Below are 21,153 nucleotides of genomic sequence, written 5' to 3'. Positions count from 1 at the left end.
TAAAAAAAACAATTTATGTCTGCTTGAACACCATTTAAAAACAAACACATACATTTTGTTTGTTTAAACAGCAATAACAAACTTGTTGTTTAATTTTTTTTAAGTGAAGCTTTCAAATTTATTTGATTATTAAGGTAATAAACATAAATTCATTCATACTGCTTTTGATATTTATAAAAATAAGATTTTTGTTTGCAGTAAAAATACAAAGAGTTTAAATAAAGTTTGTGAAAAATGTTCAACTGATTTAAGGAATTGAAAACTAAAATTAGTTTGTTTTAAATATTTATTTATTTAGTATTGTTTTATTTTAAAAATAAATTCCAGTATTTGCTGTGTTAGACTTTAAAGCGCCTTAAATATTTAAATTTTTTTTCTTAAAATAACCAGTTTTTGCTAAATTGAAATTCCTAGTATTTTCAAATAGCTTCGGCTACTACTTCCCGTTTACGTTAGTTAGGTAAGTTGCTCTAGACATTAAAGAGCCATCTTTAAAAGTATTTCAGTTTTTTTTTTACATATTTTTCTTAATAATAATTTACATTGTTTGTTTGTCTGACTGTTTTCATTATTAAGTTCATTCAACTTGAGAATTCTTTTGTTAAACTATTCTAGTTTTGAAATTATTAATATTGTTTTATGAAAATCATGTCATGTAAGTTTTTTTTATTAATTTTTTTTTTCTTAAAGGCACGTGTAACAATAAAATATAGTTAATAAACAATTATTAAGTGTTAAATTGGCAATAATTAAAACAATTACTTGATTTTTTTCATAAATAACACCAGTAACGAATGAAATAGTAGGTAAAGAACCCAAAAATATTCAAGGAAATTAAAAAAGGATAAAAGACAAAATATTTGAATAATTTGGTAGATTTGTTGTCTAAATTATAAGTTTTTCTTAAAAATTATATATATTTGTCATTATAAGCTCAAATTTAGTTAACTATTTTTATGAAATTAAAACTTTCAAATAATAAACAAATAAAATAAACAATGTAGAAGATCTGAATAGAATAGTAGAAGTTCAAAATTAAGCAATTGTACATTTTTGTCAACATTAGCTTAATTTTAGACAGCAATTTTGAATTTTAAATACTTTTTTTAGTTTGTTTACTTTATGATTTCAACCATGTTGTTTATAATTTTTTTCTTAATCTTGCAAAAAGTTATTATTAACTTGTTTTTTAAAAAAAAAACACACAAAACTGTTGCTAAGTTGTTTTGTAAATAAACTATTTTTGTTTAACAAAAATTGTTTTTATTAAACAAAAATTAAACTAAACCAGAACATAAACAGCCATATAATAAAAAAACACCCTAAAAAATATTTACTTACTATCGCAAAAAAATATAAAATAACAAAAAGGCAGAAAAAAAAAACACTTGACAAAATGTGTGATAATTTTTCGCCATAGCCAAAATAAGACTAAAAGGGCTGAAACGAATTGACAGGTACCCTAAAAGAAACACTTGATATCAAGAAATATTCAGCCTGAATGTAAGCTATACTTTAAAGCAATTAAAAGAAAAAAATATAAATATTCCAAACAAAATATGATTTTAATTACTCATATCTTTTTATTTAAAGACAACAAACATTTTTTATAAAAAAATCCACAACACTAAAAAACAAAAATTTAATAGTTTTCAAAAATCTTTATCTCTCTTTAATTTTTAGTATGCTCCTAAAAGTATGCTTTTGATAAATTAATTTAATTCTATCATAAAGATAAATGTCATTCATATGCTTTCAAAAAAAACACTAACAACAATTTCAAATATGTATGAATATATTTTAAATTAATTTTGCAAACGTTACACGGCCTTTTTTTTAATTGGCCAACTATAAACAAACAACAACAAAAATATATAGATATGTATGTACACTGACAGCAACAACAAGAAAACCTGATGTTACAATTTTCCTTATAAAATTTTCTGTTGTGTGTTATTGTTATTAGTTGTTTTTGTTTTGTTTTTCTCATTTTTGCTGTTTATTTTGAAACCAACGGCCTTGTGTGCTTTATACATACATATAGTTAGTTAGTAGTAAATAGCAACAATAACAACTTGTAATATGTATGGCCGCAAAATATACACACAGAAAATTAATGGTGTGATTGTGTGGAGATTTTTCTAACATGGTTTAGAAAAAATAAAACCAGCAACTACAGAAAATTAAGCTTTTCGAGATCTTAAAGGTGCTTAGGAATGTCGCTCTACCACATTTGGTAGTTTGGGGTTTTGATTTTGGTTACTTAGACCTGCACGCTCCCCCTTTTCGTGCCCCTCTTATATTCTTTGACTTGGTCATAGTGTTTTTTTCTCTCACGCTCTCTACAATATGAATGTATTTTTGTATAGTTGCTGTTGCTGTTTACACTAGATGATGCTGTCTGTTTGTTTGTTGGTTGGTTTGTTTTGTTTGTGGCTGCAATACATCATCAACCCACCATTTTCAATGTTGTCCGACAGTTGTTGAGTTTGCCACGACAAAAAAAAAACAAAGAGCATTCATTGTACAGTTTATTTGATTGTTATTATATTGTGTGAGAAGAGTACGAGTGTTTTATTTGTTGTTTGTATGTTGTTGTTGAATTTTTCCGTTGTTTTCCAATTTATGTTTTGTTTACTTTTATTGTTGTAGAAAAACAGTGATGCCAAGTACATCAAATAAGAAGAAATGTGAGCAACATACAAAAGTACTCAAAAAATAGTAATTTTTACATAAACATAAGAAAAAAAAACAAATTTTGTCTTAAAATAAAAACGAAATTTATAAAATTTATATAAAAATAGTAAAAATCTCTAAGTTGGTATTACAGTGTTGTATGTTGCATGTGTGTCTAGATATTTTGCTTGGCTGGTTTTGTGCCTGGCTAAACAATAAATTATAATTTATTTTCTTTTGGTATTGTAGTTTATTTCTAGGATTTTTTTTTCCAAAGCAACTACTTTTTTCTTTAGATTTCTTACTCTCCTATGCCACTGACTAAAACTCCGTCCACTTATTTGCTTGTTTGGAGCCTGTTAGTGTCGTCTTTTTTTAGCTCAATGACTTGTTTGGTATGCAATTGTGTAGGAATGTTAGTTATTGTTTTCTTGCAGCAGCATCATCATCATCATCATTGAATTGTATAAAAATGAAAAAATAAATAAATTTTATTGTATACGAGTACCAACCAACCAATCTACCATCATCACCCAGCCACAACATGCAACAGAGAAAAAACCCACAACAGCAATAACAAGCAACAAATGCTGGCATTAGAACTGCTGCAGCTAGCAGCATCATCATCATTGCTTGCATCTTTAGTGTTGGGGTATTGTTCAACAAAATAAAAATTATAATGATGATTCTTGGCTGTAATATGTTGAGAGATACAGCAGAAAAGCAAGCACACACAAAAAACGGCTTAAATAAACTTGTTTAACTGCATTCTTGGGCGATTTATGGTGGTTTTTATTTTTACAACAGTACGTACTACCAACCATAATATATGTATATTACCAACAACAAGTTTCTTAAAGAATGTTTGAAATTAAAATTAAGCGCGAAAATATAATAATTAAAATTGTTTAGATTTCAGTACGAGAATAAAAATTTTACAATATTTAAAATACCTAGTTGTTAACAAATCTAGATAAGCAAATTCATCATATCCTCCTTAAATTCCATTAAAGGTATTTACAGAAGACAATACTAAGTATTATTATTTGTCAAATACAAAAATTATATTCAATTTTCAAATAATTCCAAAAAATAGTTTGAATACAGACCTGTAAACAATTGTCAAAATGATTTCTTGACCATTTAATATTTGGAATGAATTTAATATTTTAAATAGTGTTGTCATCTGTAAATACATTACACATTACCAAATATATCTGTTAATAATGTAAATTGTCACTTTTATTTCATTTAAAATTTAAATATATGCGTTTGTAACGGGTTTTTTCACTTTGTTGGTTTTAAAATAGTTGGCATCGCTAGTTAAACAATAATAAACAAACAGGGTTGTATTTCAAACACATGGAAGCAATTTTGTTAGTGTTGCCAATAATAGCAACATAAAAACCTGTTAATTAGGAAACGCATCCCAGCGGTTTTAGTAAAAAGCATTAAAAATTGTACAAAACCCTAATAGACAAAATTTTCCGTTCCTTTTTCTTATATCCTTTCATTAAAATAAAGCTCAAATAAAATAATTATTAAAAATAACATAGTAATTAAAAAATTGAGTAAAAAAGGTTCAATGATTTGCTTTAAAATATCAATTAATATATTTTATATTTTTTGTGCTAACAAATGCATTAACAACTATCCCTGTAAAATGACCAGCCATCGTTAAACGTGTCATAATGAAAGGTTCAAGAACCCTATTATTTTGTTTTTTTTTTTGCAATGTGTTATTAAGTGCATTATTTGCTGTTTTTGTTGCTATATTTTCTTGGTTTTGTTTTGCTTTGTCTGTCCTTTTCGGTTGGCTTGTCTGCCGGTTGGTTTAGTTAAACATTTGTTTGTCCGTCTGGCTGGCTGTCTGACTTCTCCCCTCTATATTAGACTAACAGAGCCTAAACGAACTATGCTTGTAGCATGTATGAGAACTTTTCTTGCGTTTAATTTTTTCTCCTTCTCTTCAGCTTCTTTAAATACACAATAGGGTGTATAGGATAGGATTTTGTTCATACTTTTTTTGTTTAAGACGACGAAAAAGGTTTTTGAACTTGACACAAACCTAACCTAAACAAAAAAAATATATATAAAACGGACAAAGAACAAAACAAAAAAAAAACTAAATCAGAGATATTTGCACACAAAAAAAATTGAATACAACACAGCCAACATGTTGTAGCAACCACTTTGGTTTTTTGCGCAGCAAAAAAGAAGCTTATAACAAGAATTTATACTTTATATGAGAATTTTTCAAATTGAACAAACTGGCAGATTTATTTGCCATTGTAAACAAGAAAACGAGTTAAACAAAGAATAAAAAAAAACTGAAAAATTGAAATACAAAAAACCATCAAGAACAAGTTGGAATTTTACGCGCCAAAAATCTTGAAAGTTTTGCTTTATTATAAAACGAGGCAGAAAATAGAATATAAAGACAAATGCTAAGATTGAAAAAGAAACATTGAAATAGTTTTTTAAACAACAAAAAATTAAATTTCCAAAAAGTAATAATTAGCAAAGGCAGAATATTAAAATGCATTACAATTTGCCAATACTCTGAAAATATATTTTTTTAAATTATTAAAAAATCAACTTGAGCCAGAAAAATTCGAATAATTATAAAAAAAAACTTTAAATCAAATTAAATTTTTAATTAAAATATAAATTTATAGTTATAGAAAAGGCTTATGCCTCAAACACTTAGTTTTATATTTAAGGTTTTTTAAGTTGTATACTTTGCTGTGCAGCCAACGCAATTGAAACAAAAAACTGTCTTGATACTTTAATTTAAAACGATAGATGTGATAGTATCGCAAAATTTTTGATTTTAATTTATTACATTTTTGGGGCCAGTTTTTGTTTTAAATGTCTTCAATTTTTAACCCACGTAACTGTTATAATTCTTTTTTAATAAACATTTTATTTTATATTCATACATGTATGTTATATTATTTTTAGTTAATAAATTCTTTTAATTTTGACATTTCCAAATGGCGAAAAATCTCAAAACAAAAAAAAACGCCTTTTTATTACTACTACAAAACAAAAAAAAAACTGGTGGTGGCATGGTGTGGCAAGCAAATAAAAGATTATAAAAATAATATATTGCAATTTTTTGTGTTTGTGTTTTGTTGCAACATGTAAACAAGGAAACCTTGAAATAAAAAAAAAATCCTCGTATAAATACACTTTACTATATCTATATACAATACTGCATTATCACATTAATCATGATATGCAGAGTAATAAAAATGGCAACCAGACACAAATATGGAGTGTGTGTAGGCTACAAAGAAAACCAAAGGCTCCAAAACCTACGCGCTCTCTGTTAGTGTAAGGACACTTACAATTAAATAACTACTATTATTACTACTACTACTTGGTGGTGGCTGGCTGGCTTGGCGTCGCCTCAAAACACACACATTCATTTATTTATTTATTTATTTTAGCCTTTTTGTTGGCTAAAATTGTTCACCAGTCAGCAAAAACCATATTGTTGTTATTGTTAGACATTTATGTTATTGTTAATATGTATAGAAAAAAACAACAGAACAAATGCCACATATTTGAACGACAAAAAAAAAACAATTGAAATAAAAACAAACTGAAAAAAATTTGAATGTTTTACACGCGATATTCTTTATATTACTGCAAAAACAACAAAAATTACAATAATAGAATTGTTGTTGTCTGTAGAAAGAAATTTCCCTAAAGTCATATTAGTGTTTTGGAAATGTATTAACCCTTTGCTGGCTACATGTTTTGTTTTTTCAAACAAAATATATTTGATTTACTTTAATAATATTTAGTTCATATGGCAACACAAGATTGAATTTGAGAGGTGAATGGCAGTGCTGCCATATGTTCTCTATAGTCATTCAAGCAGTATTGCCAGAAGGAAATCAGAATCACTGTAGGTCTAATAGAGACAATAAATGGAATAATTAATATAATCGATAATTATAAAAATCGATTTTTGCTTGGGAAAAAAGTGGCACAATCGATTACGGCATCCCAAAAAAATTGGGAATTCAATTAAATAATAAACAAAACAATTTTTAAATTGAAAAATCTTTTGCATTTTTTATTTAAATAAATTCTTAACAGAACTCAAACATTAAACTGACTTTTTATTTTGTTTGCTTAGTCAAGGGTTAATTCTATTAAATTATTTTTTCCATTAAAGGCGCCTAAAAGCCTGCACGCAATAGCAGATAAATGACATTTTTAGGCTTTAATTTCAACAAAATAATCATAAAACAAAAAACAAAACAGTGATAAAATTTTACTACACAGATAATTAATACTGTAAACTCTCTTACATAAATGCTTATTTGAATTTATACAGTAGAGTATTACAAGTAGTGATAATAAAAAACCAACTCATACTATTTTCTCTTACTCTCACCCTCAAACGTCATTAAAATACTAAATTAAATTTAAAAAAAAAACAAAAATTGGTGAAAAGGAGTGTCTGCTACCACAGATGTTTTAAATCATCAAAAATTTATTTAGAGTAACAGTTAAAGGCACGTGTTTTCAATATAATAATATATATTTTATAATAGTAGGTTTCTTTTGTTTTGTTTTTTTCTTCAAATTTTCATTAGGGGAGAAATATAAAGATCCTTAAGACGTTTTGTTTCGAAAAAAAAACATCTGTCATTTCTTAATAAGGTTTAATAAACCTTTATGTTTATACAGACGAGTGTGTGTCCTTTTAACCAGGTGCATTTTTAAATCATCTAAAAAAGGACATTTAACTTTCAAAACTATCAAAAAAGGAAGTCACGCACAGTTCATTTCGAAACATTTTTTGTTGGTTTTGTCAGGCTCTTCGTATGCTGCCCTCTAGATATAGTATATTAGGTTAGTTAAAAGGTGAATGACTTGTATTGTTTTTTGTTTTTGTAAAATTTTGCCAAATATTATATTACCAACAAAAACAGACAGTTTTGTTTTAAAATATAGACATTGTTTGTTTTAATTTACAAAAAAAAAAAACGGTGCAAAAATAAAGTGACAGATGTTTTAAAATTTAGATTTAGCGTTAAAGGACAATGACCAGTAAGTAGGAGATGTACTGTAATAAAGCAGCTGGTTTCAAATACAATTTTAAGTTTTTTAACCAAAAATAAAGCGCCATTTTCTCAATCTGTGGTTATCGTTTTTAGTAACGGGAATTGTCAATATATCGTCTCGATAACAAATAATCAGATATTGAGAAAATGGTACTTTTCGCTAAGCTTAATTTTTAGGCCCACTGTTTTGCATTAATTTTTTCCATTTGTCAAATAATGTTGCCACCACATGTTTTAAAGAAATCTTCTGAAAACTTTTTATTTTATTTACGTTTCTCTCTTTTAGAAGTTGTGAATAAACAATATAATGGACTTTGGCATCATGAAATGTATGTAATATAAAGAATACAAAAAAATAGGCCTCCTCAAAACACAAAGATTCATTCATCATACTCTTCTGGGTTTTTAATGAATACTTTTTTTGGTTTTTTGTTTGATTTGCGTTTTTCTTCTTTCTTAAAGGAAATACAAGTTCTACGCATGTAGTTTTTGTGTTTTCAATACGTTTAATTTTAATTGTCTTTATCTATTATTATTTTTGTGTTCAGTTGTGTTTGCGTTTGTGTACTTTGTAAATATTTTTAATGATGATGAAATTCATATACATACATATATTCATATGTATACGCATATAGTAAACAAATGGCGTTTTTATGGTTTTGAAACAAACAAAAAATAATAATAATAATAAACATTTTATTGTTAGGGGAAAAACATTAAAATAATTTTATTTGTTAGTTGGTGGAATTAATTAAGAAAAAATCATTACATTTTTTATATAACATAAAAAAACATAAAATTAATTTATTGAGAAAGAAACGCTAAATTATCATTAAGCATTAATTTATAAGTTTTTAATATGTCAATGCTGACACATACCTATATGCAAATACATAGGATTAAATTTTAAAATTTTTTGTATGAAAATCACTCAGTTTTAAAATAATTTTTCAAAAACTTTATTTGTTCCTTTTAATTTGATGAATTTTATAAAATTTCAAATTATTTTAACTCTTTTAAACTTTAAAACAAAAATAATAAAGATTTTCTTTTAATTTCAAGTGCAAAATCTTTAATCTTTAATAATACAATTTATGGGCTTTTAAATCATTTTCAATTAAATTTCATGTTAAACAAGTTGGCATCACTTAATATAACAGTGCTGCATTTTATTTTCAACGCCGTCATCATTTTCTTACAAACTCTGTAGTCTGTCAAATTAAGTGGAACAAATGTAAACAAACAAATGAACCAAAATAAAAATCTTCAATCTTTCTCCTTAAATGTGTCTAAAATACACTTTTTTTGAGCACAATTATAAATGAAATAAAAAACTGTCAAGTCATTCACACACAGTGATCATAATCATATGATTTGTTGTTCATATTTCACAAGTAGTACGTCCATTTTTTTATCAGTGTATTTGTTTAAACATGTAAACTTTATTGTTGTGTTGTATCATTTGTTTGCTTTCTTAGCGCACAGTGTAAATAAAGAAATGTACTCTACTCTCTACTATAATGACTAGGCATATTTTTATGTTGAGGTTGTTGTTATTGTAGGTCTACATTTTTTTATTGTTTGGTCTGCTTCTTTACGATCTTGTTGTAATACGAAACAACAACACCAAAAATAAAATAATGAATTAAAAATGGTGATGGGATCTTCTTAAGTAAATAAAGTTTTACACACACCATTCATAAATATATATGCGACCTAGACTCTTTGAACATTTAGTTGTTGGTTTTGTAGGAGACTTATCATTTTGTTTGAACAGCAATTATATGGGGAAAGAAAGACTAACGCGATCATATCAACACCTCTAATAAAATATGTAGTGTGTGTTTTTTTGTTTGTTTGGCTGTTTGAAAATGTTTGTTTAAACATTTAAATGTTTAAATCGAGGAATGTACCTATTAAACATATTTGATTTACATATTTGGAATTTATTTAGGGTGTGCAAACAACATTTAACTTTTAAGGAATTCTTTAAGAAAACAAAGGTGTAAAATTTGATTTTATACCTATAAAAGTTTTTGAAAAATTTAAAAAGATACACAAACTGCAATATCATTTTCTATTTCCTTAGTTTTACCTCAAAAGCTTTTGCCTACAAAGTTAAGTTTTGCAATTATCGTTAACTAAAAATTATTATCATTTTTTTTTCTATTTTAATTATATAAATTATAAATAAATTTTATTATTATAATTATTTTTTGTTTATTTCAGCATTTACACGAAACACACTTCTATTATGGGTTTTCTTTCAACACTTTTCTAGTGAAATGACGTTAAACAATGACTTAACAAAAACTAATTGGAATTTTAAATGAACAAAAAAAAGTATTAAATGGAAATAGGTATATGTATATTTAAAGTATTGTAGTTATCAAAGGTTATAAAAAAAATAATGTTTGAAAGAAATCAATAAAAATGTGTATTTTTAGTTTGAGATAAAAAAAAAACCAAAGTGTTTTTATATAAATTTCACTTCAAACATATTACTAAAGACTTTTTTGCACAATTAAGATAAAATTGAAAATGTAATAAAACAATAAATAATTTTAAATTTAGAAAATGTTGTCTATGATAATAGTAATGAAATTTAAGTATTCAAAACTAAATATTTAACTAATTATAAATGTTATTTTTATAAATGTTGAAAACAAACAAATAAATAAATGTAAAAAAGACAAGTTTTAAGCTTAAAACAGTCACATAAACAACATTTAAAGCAGTAAGTAGAGAAATTATTAAAAAAACACCATAATTTTTAATATTAATAAGTAAAAGGCCTTAAGGTGTAAACTGAAGTAAAGCATATAAAGCTTAAATATTTGTCTACCATACTGCTACACGTTTTATCTAACAAATTATTTTGTTTAATTACTTGATTATTTAAGCAGCTGCCTGTCTGTCTTAGAAAGAACAACAATTTCTCTTATTTTAAGCAAGCAACATAATGATGAAAACCATGACATTTAGCTAAACTCAACAAATTATTATTTTTTTTTTTTCATTTATAAAGAAAGTATAGAAAATCAAACTAAATGCATTTTGTATTAAAAACAAAACCCTTAACTAATTGATCCTTACGGATTAAAACACACACGCTTTCTATTTTTCGACAAACAAAATGTATGCCAGCAGCAGCAGCAGATGATGATGACACCTTTTCCTCTTAGTTATTGTTGTAAATTACATGTTGCATTTATGTTTAAACAACTAAATAATCTAAAAACCTAACTGCAGCTGTCTAAATTTGTCTAAGACTTCAAAAAAACAAAACTGAAACATTTATTTATTCAGCTATTTTGATGTTTTTCTTAAGAAGATTTCAAATTTGAAGTATTATGTTTTGTTTTCCAAGAATTGCATTTAACGCTCACCATGCCACCACCACCACGCACTGGGTAAGAAAAACCAAACAAATTGGAGGGTGATGACAATGTTTTAAGAGTTTTTCAAATATTTGTTGTTTTATTTTAGGTATTGAAATAGTTTTAGTTGTGCTACTACTACAACCCACTTAAATTTTTAGTTATTTATATTCCGAAAAAACCATTAAATTTTATTTTTATATAAATGGTTTTTTCGTCTAGAGTTTTGGGGGGAAAATTATTTTTAATTCTTGTCTAGATTTATGTGATAATGCTACATTTTCAAGACAATTTTAGAAAACCACCCCTGTATTTTAAAATTATTTTCGAAATTTTCTTTGAAAATAATTATGCCATTAAATTTTATATGGTAGTTTAATAAAGAATTTATTTACAACACAAAATTTGAAAAATTTAAAAAAAAAAATCAATAAATTCTCAATTTAATGTTATTAATAAATAAAATTTTGAAACTTTCTAAATTTTGAATGAACCTCTAAACATGTTTAAAATTACTGCAAATTATTAATTGATGCTAGAAATACAAAAATATTAATGTTCGAATTTTTCGAACTTGAGTTCGAATTTTCGAAATTAAGTTTAAATGGTAATATTCAATATATTTATAAAAAAACAACATTTATTTTGAAATAAACTTAAGAAATTGAAATATTTTAAACATATTTGTGACAGATAAAGAAAAAAATACATTTGAAAATGATAAAAACTTAAATATATCAATGTTCGAATTTCGAAATTAGTTTTAACTTAAAAAGTAAATAACTTTGTAATCAAATTTAACAAATGAAAATGTTAAAATGGCCATAAATTTAGGATAATTAAGAAGTTTTCAAAATTGTTTTCATAAATTATATAAATTTCAAAAATTAAAAAAAATCAAACTACAAATTTTCTATGAGTCTTTAAAAACATTTTTTTAAATTAGATAATCTCTGAAATTTATATTAATCTTTAAAAATTATGAAAATATCTCAAGAACAAATTTTATTAATGAAAGAAAAACATATTTGTTTTTCATAAAAACAAATAAACATTTATTTTGAGATTAAAAGATTTGGCTTTTTTTGGTGGAGGAGGGGGGTAAGTTAAAATGCCAAAAACAAAACAATGTGTAGAGGCGTTATTAAAAAAAAAAATAGTTGGCGCCAGTAAAATCAAACGACCGTGTAGATTATTTAGTACAATTCTTCTTAAAGAAAACAAACTTTCATAATTCGTAAGCTTTTTTTTAGCAACTACCAACAACATGCAAGCAAACCAACAAAAAGTGGTTTTATTATTAACAAATTAAAGAATTTTTTCCATTCTTCAGCATACAATTAGTTACAGAAAATTAGAGAGAAGAAAAAAATTATTTGGATTTCAAACAATTAAAGAAGAATGCGGTCGTGTAGAGCTAGCAAATAAAGAAAATACCAACTAAACAACCAAGTTACATATACAATAATATAAATGTTAATAATAGTTTGTTAACAAACATAGCTATTTTTATACAATAATTATTAAATTAAAGCCCAACACCTTTACAATTTGTATAGAATACAAAGTTTAAAAAGAATTGATGTTTTGTGTTTATTTTTGCAACATTGTAATATTTTTATTTTTTATATATAGATATGAAAAAAAGAAACAAAAAACCGGTAGTATCGTGAGTATGAATTGTTAAAAATTTACATTTTTTATACAAAAATAAAATGGATTTTGAATTAATTTTATTTTTATATTTAACTTTATGTTATATTTTTTTGGGAATTTCCAATAGGAATGTTTTAAATGTTTCACTGACGTCAACCTTAAGAAATACTCACACAAACAAACAACCATTTTTAAAAAAAATTTTAGGTATTACTATTGTTATTGTTGTTGTTAGTGAACAAAATTATTTTATTTTTAAATAACATAAATAAATAAATGTACAATAGAAATCACGTACAAATCAAAGATAATCACCGCTCACAGATAAATAAAAATAACAAAAAGAATAACAACAATAATGAAATTAGTACGCACAAAACTATTAGAAAAATAAAAACCTTTCAAATCAGGTGGTTTGGCTAAAAATATTTACAAAAAAAAAAAAAAAAACAAGAAAAAAGCCTAAAGGAACTAGCAGCTGTTAGGTTTCGTTAAAGATTTTAAGATTTAACAAACTTTTAGGAATGATATGAAAAAGATTTAAAGAATTTAACAAATTTTTGTATGTTTCTGATTTCTTAAAGCTAAAAATATAACAGAATCTATGTTGGAATTTAATTCAATTAAAAACTTTTATTTCAATATTTTAAAAAAATTCTAAATTAGTTAAAGTTTTATTTGAAAATAGTTGAATTATGTTTTTAAGCAAAAATAAAAGAAGAAATTAGCAATGTTCGAATTATTAAAATTTTTTAAATTTGCTTTAAATCACAAAATTTTTAGTTTTTGGTGCTTTAACAATTTAAACTACAAGTATTTCAAATTGTTCTATTATGTTCGAATTTTTCAAACTTAGTTTTAAAACATGAAATTTTTTTTAAAGATTTTTTGTTTATTTCTGAAGCTTAAATCCTTAAAACTATAAAAAAAAAATTGAATTTTGTTTTTTAAGCCGAAAACCCGTAAAACTAGCAATGTTTGAATTTTTCGAAATTAAGTTCGAATTTTCGAAATTGGGTTGAAATTGTAAAATTTAACATTTTAACAATATTTAAGAAATATAAATTTGAAAATTCTAAAATTTACAGTAGTTTTAAGGAAATTTCGAAATTTGAAAAGAAAATTTTGAGAATTTTTGAAAAAAAAAAATTTCAAAACGTTTAAAGATAGATAAACTTTTGGTAAAGTAATTCATATTTTTTTACTTTAAAAACCATATGGTCTACATTCCAAAAAAAGATATTTCCGGTTTTTAAATTATTTTCTTTTTAACTAGCACAATTTCTATTTACGAAATTTAGTGATATTATTTTAAGATATTCACAACAATAGTTGATTATTTTTAGAAAAAAAAACGTTTGTTATTTTTCATCATAAAAAGCTATTTTTAAACATTTTTATTTACTCAAGCTACCTGTTTAATTAAAAAAAGAAAAAAAATAGTGTTAAACTAACTAAACACAAGTTGAATAGTCAAATTTATAACTTTTTTCCCCCTTCATTCGCATAAACATTAGAAACAGTAACATGTACAAAACAATAATATTATTTCGAATAAAAAAAAAAAAAGTTATAGCGGAAAAATATATTGTAGCAAAAGTTGTAAACAACTTATTTAAAAAGCCAGCAATGAATAAATTTTTTTTTAAACAATTATTTTTATTTTCTTCACATACATAAGCTGTTTTTATTTCGTGGCATTTAGAAAATAAATAAATTAAATAAGAAAAAAAGCAACACAACTACTTAATAATAAAAAAATAACAAAATTTAACGACACGTGTAAGCGATAAACATTTTTTTATACATTTGTTGTTGTCAATGTATTATTTAAGTTCTTTAACACATAAAACAAAAAAACATTATTTATTAACCCTGTAAAGGGTCAAGTGAAGTTTTAATAAAACAAAATTAAATATTTATATGAAAATAATAAAATAACCAAAAAAAAAAACAAGATTTTTAATGGAAGTCGAAAAATTAAAATGGAAAACTAACAGTATAAAAGAAAAATCGGACTATATAAGAATACTAAAATATTTAAAAATATTTTAACATTTTAAGAATTTTTTTTTTAATTTCAAAGAAATCTATGTGCATTTAAAGGGTTAATTAGAGTACATATTATTAAGTATTGCTCTGTGTTATTGTTTTGTTTAAGTAAACGGTATTTTTTTTTGTTGTTATTTGTTTACACAATCTGCTTCAAATTTCGTGTGAACCTCTTTATATTTTTCTTTTCCATTCCCTAACACAGCCAGCCAAGCCAGTCTTTTGCATTGGTCTGTTTGGTTGCCAGCCAACACAGTCTCGGCAAAAATACAAAAGATTTTTTTTTTTAATAACTGTAAGACTAGTCTACACTCTTCTTTTTGCTATAAATTTCAAAACCATTAACGATTTTTAAAAATAAAATTCGTTCAAATTTCAATGACGCATGAAATAGGCCTATTTTTTGTTTAAATTTATGATTATTTCCTAAAAAAAATCTAAGTATGACGTTCGAAATTTTTTTTATACAAATTTTATGAATTTAAATTATGGTCATTATAGAGAAAAAATACAAGATTTTAAATAATTTAATAGTTAAAATTCTTGGTTTGGTTATTAATAGATTCAGAAAATGCGATATTGCCAAAAAGCCTTGTTTACCATTGACGTGAGCAAAATAATGGCAGCTTTTAAAAAAAAATTGTGAGTTCAGTTTATAAAATAGATAATACTTAATTTACATACATAAATATGTAATTTGATTTCTTTTCTTCATCTCAAATAAATTGTGTGCATAATTTTTATCAAAAGTGGTAATTTTTAAAAAAAATTCTGTTGTAATACTTAAAACTTGCAGTTAATGCTGGTTCACACACGTCACGTTTATTTGAGCAATTTTCAAAGAGTTTTTTCTAACAAAAATTATGATAAAAACAAAAACTGTACTTACTTGCATATTCACGTTTCGTATTTATATCGACACCCAAATAGACATTACTAAAGCTGCCCTCGCCAATGAATTTGCCAAATATAAAATCTTTGGGTGATTTCTTTGGTGGTGTAACGGCTAAGGGCGGTGGTGTTGAACTATTTGGATTTAAGGTATTTGTTGAGGCGGAAGCGGCAGAGGATAACGAGGAAGTTGACAAGGTATATGAGGGTGGTGGTGTTGTGGCAAATTCCGTATTATTTGAGCCACCATTTGTTGCTGCTGCTGCTGCTGATGCAGTAGTAGTTGTTTGATTGTAGCGTATGCGACAGCAGGTGCTACTATTACTGCTCAGACCGCTGACTGTGGAGGCTGTGGACAAACGATGTGGTGAAGAGGAGGGTGAGTGCGAGCTGTTGGAATTTTGTCCACCAGCCATAGCTGCTGCTAGAGGTGAAGAGTGTCCTGAAGAGAATAAAGAAATAAAATTGTGATTAAAGAAATTTATTTTAAAAGAAATCTTAAAAGTAATTTTCATTAAAAATAAATTTAATATTTTGATAATTTAAAAAAACTGCTTATAAATAGTAGTTTCTTAAAAAATTACCTAAAAAGAGATTCTTTTTTAAATAAAATATCCTTTAAAGGGTCTATTTTTAAAAATGTACCTTTTTGAAAAGTTTATTTTTAAAAAAGTACCTTTTTAAAAAGTTTATTTTAAAACAAGTACATTTTTAAAAAAAAATACCTTTTTTAAAGTTTATTTTTAAAAAAAACTACTTTTTTAAAAAGTTTATTTTCAAAAAAGTGCCTTTTTGAAAAGATCATTTTTAAAAAAGTATGTTTTATTTTTAAAAAAGAACTCTTTTAAAAAGTTAATTTTTAAATTAGTACCTTTTTCCAAAAAGGACATTTTCCAAAAAATTACCTTTTCAATGACCTTTATACCAAATTTATTTAAAAAAAGTACCATTTTCAAACGTTTATTTTTAAAAGAGAAAAGTTTTAAAAAACAACCATTTTTAAAGGTACCTTTAAAAATCTATATTTTTAAAAAATTAACTTTTTATAAAGTATCTTTATAAAAAAGTACCTTTTTGAAAAAAGGAACTTTTTAAAAAAATTATATTTAAAAAAGTATATCTAAAAAATATCTTTTTTAGAACAATATTTAAAAAAAAAAAAAAATTTTAAAAAAGTACCTTTAAAAATCATTATTTTTAAAAAAGTACCTTTTGAAAATGTGGCCTCTTAAAAAAGTTCCTTTTTAAAAAAAAATCTATTTAAAAATTTACCGAATAAAAACTTTAAAACCAAGTCTTTATAATACAAATTTAATATTTTTATTGGAAAATACAAAAATCTTTCGAAATATTTTTTTTCTTTTTTATTTAATTCCCCAACTTACCATTAGTCATATATTTAGTTCTCATAGTAACTTCTGTTGCAGATGCATTACCACAACCGCATAAATTACGCTGCTGTTGGTGCTGATGATTATGATGATGCTGATGTAGTGATGAGACGGAGGAGGAGGATGATGAGGAGGAATTTTGTTGACGTAATGTGGCTGCACCACCAACGCCAGCAGTTGACATGGGTGATGAGCTAACAACAGGTGAGGGAGCCGTGGCGGTTGAAGCCATGGCGGCAGCCGCTGCTGAGGCGGCGGTAGCGGCAACTACAGCGGCGGATGTGGCTAATTCTTTGTATTTTAATTCACTAAAATTATTTTCGGTTAATGATACTGCTGTGGCTTTTTCTTTGGGCATTGCTGGCATTGTGCTGCTGCAGCAATTTGTTAAATATTGTTGCTGTTGTTGTTGCTGCTGCTGCTGCTGAGCGTTGTTGGTAGTGGTACAATTTGAACTAGTGGGCTGCTGCTGTGGACCGTTACTCTAAAAAAATAAAAAGAGAAACAAAAAGAGGAAATTAATATTTTGTTTAGAAACAATTTTGTTATTATTATTAATTAAACAAATCTATATTGTTTTAAGCTGTTTGTTTACAAAATAATTATGAAATTTAAAAGGGAAATACATAAAAAAAAATTGAACTTTGTCAATTTGATAACACTAATCTTAACAAAATTATTTACAAAATAAAACAAGTGGACACAAAATATTAATTTAATCTAAAGCATATAAAATGATAATATAATAAACAATCAAGGGGGTATAGTTTTTAAACAATAAAAATATTTAAATAAATTCATGTATTTGAAATATAAACAACAAATTTGTATAGTGATAAATGTTTAAAAAATTAATTTAAATTTAATTGTTGTATTGTTTGTTGTTTTCTTAAACAATATGAGCCAGTAAGTCTGAAAATTAAAAAATATACAAAACCAAATTCCCAAGATCGAAAGTTAAAATGTAAAACGGCCTTAACTTTATTTAACTCATCAATAAAGGAAAACAGAAACAAAAAAAAAAACAGCGGCGTTATGTGTTTTTTTTTCATGTTTTGTGTATTTCTTTTTGTTATTTCTATCTAGTTAATGGTTGGAGGTCATTAATGACGTAGATCTATAAACTCTCTAGAGGTATTAAGTTAGTAAGAGTTTAAAGCAAAAAAAATCAAACATCAAGAGAATGGAATGTGTTTAAAATAGACAAAGGAAAACCAGTAACAGACAAAGAAACTAAAAAAAAGTTAATAAACTTACAAAAAAATATAAGGAATTTCAAATATTTTTAATAAAAAAACGTGTAATAGTAAGATTTAATCAAAAAATTTCCAATTTTTTGGAAATTAAGAGTGAAATTTGTTAAAATTTTTATGTAATTTTAAGACTTTGCAAAAACAATTTTTGATTTTTTGTCAGTTAGCTGATTTTGTTTAAATTTTGAGTAAATTTTCAGATAGAAACTTCTAATAACAAACAGATTTTTAGGATTTACTCCAAATAATATTCAAATCTATAGAAATTGCGAGTGAAACCTGCTATTTTTCCAACATTTGTTTAATAAAACTTTTTAAATTTTTAAATTCTTTGAAAATTTGTAAAAATTTCAAGAAAATTTTATGATTTTTTGTCAATTATTTGATGATGTTTTCTGTTTTCATTAATTTTGTGGATATAAATTGGTGTCATAGTTTGAAAATAAATAAATAAATTATGATCTCATGCTACCGTAACAATAATTTGTTAGCTTTATCACTTTACTTAGAGGCTTCTCTATATATCTTAAATTAGTTTATGAGTAACGCACACATTTCATTTATAACAAAATCAAATAACATAACGAAAATCGAAAGAAAAAAATCTTTTTCTTACTTAAATACGCTTTAAAAACTATTTTTTGCTGTTTGCTATCAAATTGAATTAGAAAAAAAAGAGCAGCCGCAAAACTCCCCCATAAATCTTGAAATTGTTTTATTTTCTAACTGAGTCTTCAAACAATGTTGTCATAATTTTATTTATAAGAGGCTGCTATTTTTAAATGATTTCTTTTCATTGTTTTCAATATTTACAGTTAGCAAATAAACAAATAATTTTAAAATTGTTTAATATCAACAACAAATAAAATGGCAATTTAAAGTGGAAGAAGAAAAATACTCAAAATCATAACAAAAACAAACAAATTTATTGGCAAACTAACACACAAGTCCTTGAAATAAATTAACTTTTACGCAAAGTGTGTTAGAAAAGAAAGAAACAAAAAAAAATGCTGACATATTCAAATTAATGCCAAAACGTGTAAGCTATATAAAAACTTAAGATCTTTGGCCGTATTTAATAATCAATCAAATTGTATTAAAATGGTTTATGTTTTATGTTAAATATCTATAAATAAATCCGTAAAAAAAAACAATTAATTTTTTGTATTAAAATTTATTTATAAACTTTAAATAAAAAAAAAATTTGAAAAAGCTTAAAATTCATTAAGTTATATTTAGAAAACTAAACATTTTTTTGTTATAATTTAACAATTCTTTAAAAGGTCTTAGAATCTACTTTCAAAAAAATCATCAAGAAAAGAAAATAAACAACAAGAAAAAAATAAAATAAATCCATAAAAAACACAATTAATTTTGTATTAAAATTTATTTATAAAAGTAAATAAAAAAAAAATTGCGAACGTTTTAAAATCGTTTAAGATGGAACTTGAAAAAGCTTGAAAAGCATTTATATATAATTAAAAAACTAAAAATGTATTTGTTATAATTTATCTATCCTTTAAAAGGTCTTAAAATCTACTTTCAAACTAATCAAATTAAAAGCTATAGCTAAAGTTAAGAAAATTTTGAATTTTAAAATAAAGATTTTAGGAAACTTAAATCAAATTTCTATATTTCCAATTTAAAATCCTCAATATAAACTAAATTCCACTTATTTTTCTTATATAATTCCAATTTTTAAAAGAAAAGGTCTTTCAAAATAAAAATTTTAGAAAATTTGAAATTTAAAAAAAAATTAATTTATTTTACTTTAAACCTGCCTTTTTGCCTTAACTAAAATTTTTTTTCCTAATTTTCTTTAATTTAACACAATTTCTCTTTAAAAATCTTAAAAATTTGAAAAACTTTATAACATTAACATGTTTGAACAAATAAACAACTAAATTTCTCTTTTTCTTTAAAAAAAAATCGAAAAAAATTCAATTTTTTTTAACAAAAAATTTAAATAATGTAATGTTTAAATAAAATTTAATATAGCATGCAGCAAAATTGGTTGCATGTTGCAAATGTAAACAATAATTTCCTTAACTAAATCCCCCCTCTAACTTGCACACACCAATTTCAAACAGCCAACATAGCAAACACCAAGTTAAAATTTTGAAATAATGATCTTCTTAAATATTGCTCCACTACTCTATTATACCTTTTGTGGCCAAAACATTTCCTGGCCATTTTTTTTAATGGATTTTAGGTGGGTGTTTTGATATTTTCTAGTGTTTTTTTGTGTATGTTTGCAGTTTAAAATTTATTTTTAGCTAATTTTATGTAGAAATAAAAAACAGCAATTGCATAAATATAAAATAGATACCTATTGCAAAGAAGAAAAACTAAAGGTCTGGCATATCAACAAAAGCTAGAATCACATTGTCTAAAAGGTGGGCTGTCAAGGCAGGCAAGCAGGGAAGGCAGGCAGTCAGTCAGCCAGGCTGCCGGCAAACAGTGTTGTGTTGCTTGGCTGGCTGGCTGGCTGACTGGCTGGCTGTATGAATGACTGCTTGTAAATTGTAAAATAAAAACAAATAACAACAAATCTGGCACAGAGGCTCTTCGTCGCCACTTGCACCTTTAGATTTTGGCTGCTAATGTTGCATTTATTTAGTATTTTTTTTTCTTTTGCATTTTTTTACAACTATAAAAAGTTCTTATTTTTTTATTATCATCATCATCATCATCACATCAGCATGATTATTAGCTGTGCCTGGCTGACGCCTTTCTATAGATTACAATTAATGGTGTGTGTGTGTTT

General features: G+C 25.1%; 1 protein-coding gene across 2 annotated transcripts in view; it reads right to left on the bottom strand.

Annotated features, from left to right (window-relative positions):
• Positions 1–21,153, bottom strand: part of Pdk1 (Phosphoinositide-dependent kinase 1) — a 42,421-nt gene that overhangs the window by 7,709 nt on the left and 13,559 nt on the right. For both annotated transcript variants that reach the window (XM_065504955.1, XM_065504956.1), the window contains exons 2-3: positions 17,128–17,617; positions 15,741–16,184 (exon numbers count right to left, since the gene is read on the bottom strand). In XM_065504955.1, coding sequence (XP_065361027.1) covers positions 15,741–16,184; positions 17,128–17,617 — 934 coding nt within the window. The remainder of the gene's footprint in view (positions 1–15,740; positions 16,185–17,127; positions 17,618–21,153) is intronic.

The sequence above is a fragment of the Calliphora vicina genome, chromosome 3 (assembly GCF_958450345.1).
Source record: "Calliphora vicina chromosome 3, idCalVici1.1, whole genome shotgun sequence".
Classification (NCBI taxonomy): Eukaryota; Metazoa; Arthropoda; class Insecta; order Diptera; family Calliphoridae; genus Calliphora; species Calliphora vicina.
The sequence above is the reverse complement of the archived record's forward strand: the minus strand, read 5'-3'. Positions and strand labels throughout refer to the sequence as shown.